We start from the raw sequence: 3439 nt of genomic DNA on the forward strand, positions 1-3439 counted from the left end.
AGTGTTAAGAATTTTAAAGTTTGAATTTGAATTCTGAATCTGCCTCAGAGTTCAGAGAGATCTCATGGACCTCTAAGCAGTACACATACCAGAGGGGCAGAACTTAAAAGAGTGCTTGACATGATTTAAAAGAGTTTTGGTAAATAGTATAAATAAGGGCCTTAAGTGTATATTTGTGAAGACCTTTTTTAAAAAAACACGAAATTAGGGCACCAAAGATCTGGTTTAAATAGTCGTTAAGCATGCAAAAATTCGTGATAGTACGAGTGAACACTTGGTTGCTGTTTCAACTAACATATTAGGGGAAACAAAGATAGCCACTCTATTGGTAACGTTCTCAAGAACAAACTTACATAGGTTAATACTTAATAGTTTGTCCTTGGAAAATTCATGATAAAAAGAAAAACAATGAAATATAGTTTAATTTGCAAAAGGGTACTCCATATTTTGACACTCCATACCACTTTCAGCTTAGTAATAACACTACTTTCACTATCATCATCTAGTAATAAATGTAGTAGCAGCTTGGCCAAATTTTTTGAAAATCCTAGCTCCGCCTCTTACTAGCAACGAGAGCCTTTTTTGCAGCCAAGAGGACCGGCGTTTGTGGTCATGGATCCAACCAAGGTAGAAGGCCTTGCGCTTAAGCTTGATGCCCTAGCATAAGTAGATGATGATGCACCTGCACCAGTTTGCCTAAAATAGGCACCATTTAACATCAAGTCACCTTCTGACCTCCAGTTCCAGCTTCTCCACTCACTTTCTGGTGCATTCTCATGCTTTGTCACCTGTTTAATTTTCAACTATTTAGTGTAACCTCGCGAAGTTTAGATTATACTATATCCTAATAATGTGAAAAGAATGTTTAAACTACCATTGTCACTAAAAGACAACTACATGTAACTGTTCAAAAAAGAAAAAAATGGGAGCACTTGAAAATTAAGAGAGATGGTGCAAAAATCACTTATATTAGGTAGTGGAACAACACTACTACTATACCACAGTGGCGAAGCCAGAAATTTTTTCAAAGGTGTTCAAGCTTGAAATAAGTGGATAAAAAGAAATCCGACAAAGACAAAGGGTATTCAGTATATGTTATGTAACTCTAAAAACTAGTAATATTTAACCCATATACACAGTGTTTCCGACAAAGAGTGGTCAATTGACCACTCCTAACTAAAGTGTGGCTTCGCCCCTGCTATACATATGCTTGGTAGCTATATATGTTACACGGACTCTTCAAAAATGTTGTTGGGTGCGTCTCGGATCCTTCAAATTTAGTGCATTTTTGGAGAATCCGACACGGATGCGGCAGCACTTTTGGGGAGTCCGAACAACATACTTTGATTGTGCACGTAAGTTTTCACTTCTCCTACTTATATAAGTATATATTATTTCTGTTTCATTTTTGTGACGTGGTTTAGAGAAACAATTTAATAATTCAGCATATTTTTAAATATATTTCAAAAACCGTGGTAAAAGAAAAATTATTTGACTCTTCAAAAGTGAAACATATGGAGTACCTCTTTACGGAATTTCTGATTGGGAGCAAGAAACCTATTGCCTTGACTATTAATAGTAGGGGCAGCACTACCACCAATGGCATACATTTCCCAGTGGGTATAGTCATTATTCACCACATGGAAATAACCATGTCTACACCTCGGCATTCTCTGCACCAAACCTTCACCAAAATGATTAAAGGCAACTGTAACTTGCATGCCTTTATCCTGCGTAAAAGAATCACTATGCCCCAATAACATGACTTTATCATGATGAGTAAAGTAGTTGTTAGAAATTGTAATTGCTGTGGATCCATGAATTGCATCAATTAGACCGTCGTGGCAATTAGACAAGGAACAATGATCCACCCATATATTCTTCCCTCCGAATATTGAAATGCCGTCCCCGTCGGAAACATCCCACCATCCTGAATGGTGCGGTGAGTCCCTAATGTTGCCGTTACCACTCTGCTTACAGTCGTGTATATTAATCCCGTGTATGATAATGTTCGTACTGTAATGGATTGTAATGCAAGGACCACCTGAAATAGTCGTGGAGTAATGTATATATTCGGTCATTATAAGAATATAAAGGTTGAGCTCATCAAATTTTAAATTCTAGATCTGCTTCTGACCTGAAATGTGAACGCTAGTGCCACGGCCGTCTATGGTCTTGAAAGAGTTCATGACGAGTTCTTGCTTGAGCTGAATGACCATGTCCCTTTTGAAAATGATCCACAAAGGCTCATCTTGTATAACGGCATGTCTTAGGGTTCCGGGTTTAGGGTTCACAGGGTCATCGTTCCCTGAGTCAGTAACCACGTAAATTCGTCCATTTCTTCCTCCAATTGCATTCTTTCCAAAGCCAATGGCGCAATCAGCTAAACGCTGGCGATTTTTCTCCCAATTGGGGTCACAACGCCAACAATCATCAATCGGATTTCCTGTTCCACACGACAAATAGCCCAAGTTCCTCCTCGTCAATGAAGCATTGATGCTCCTGCTCAAAACAACACGAATTAACAATAACAACAATCTAGTGCAATCACACTAGTGGGGTCTCAAAACAACACGAATTAGTAAGCAAAAATAATACAATGAGCATAAAAATTTAGGTCACTAGTGACATTTTGTTTACCTATGAACTTCTTGTACCACAAGCTCTGGATCTTGGATTGAAGAAACAAGGAGTGGGGTTAGAAGTAGTGTGACAAAGAGAACAAGTATGAAGAGAAGACTTGACATTTTAATGGGGCTAAACTATAAAGAAGAGCCCTATACTAAGAGAAGTACTAAAGAATTTTTTGTTTAATGGTGTAGAGCTGAGTAAAAGACGAAGAGATGGGGCAGGGCTTATAAAGCAGGGGAAAGCCGGAAAAAATGGCGTGATTAAACTAGAAGTGGGCCACACTTGATCATAATTTCAGATGATGTTTTGCTTCGATTCCCACTTGGTAGTTTTTGATCGTTAGGTTAGTTAGTTTTTTGTGTGCTATTTGTACGTCGTGCCCCTTTACAATTTTGAATTTTGAGAAAATGCATTTTTAAATCTCTTGTGTGCAAGACAGATCTCTTATAGGTAAAAGTAAACCTCTCGTGTGTAAAAAAGAGGTAGGGTTATAAAACTAAAAACAAGTTCGTAAAGAGCCAAAAAACCAATTGATCCCACTAGTTTCCCAATGGATATTCGTTATTCACATTGGGTTAGATTAAAATTTGAAGGTAATTTTATCCATGGTCATTAAACTTTTGTATTTGTTATCCAAAAGTAACTTTTTTTTTGTTACGTAAAAATCATTCAAATTTGTATTCATTACACAAAAGTCATTTTTTCTTTCTTTTGTTACACAAAAGTTATTTTACTTTGCTCTAGTTATCACAAAAGTCACATTTTTACTTGAAAAGTCTATTATGCCCTTGACATTATATAGACCTTC

General features: G+C 37.1%; 1 protein-coding gene across 1 annotated transcript; it reads right to left on the minus strand.

The window, feature by feature from the left end:
• LOC109206964 (probable pectate lyase P18) lies at positions 262 to 2890 on the minus strand. Its single transcript, XM_019369842.1, has 4 exons — positions 2641 to 2890; positions 2138 to 2502; positions 1524 to 2044; positions 262 to 788 (listed from the first exon to the last, which is right to left on the minus strand). Exons 1-4 carry the CDS (start codon positions 2745 to 2747, stop codon positions 564 to 566), a joined length of 1218 nt encoding a protein of 405 aa, XP_019225387.1. The 5' UTR covers positions 2748 to 2890; the 3' UTR covers positions 262 to 563.

Source organism: Nicotiana attenuata, chromosome 2 (genome assembly GCF_001879085.1).
Source record: "Nicotiana attenuata strain UT chromosome 2, NIATTr2, whole genome shotgun sequence".
Classification (NCBI taxonomy): domain Eukaryota; kingdom Viridiplantae; phylum Streptophyta; class Magnoliopsida; order Solanales; family Solanaceae; genus Nicotiana; species Nicotiana attenuata.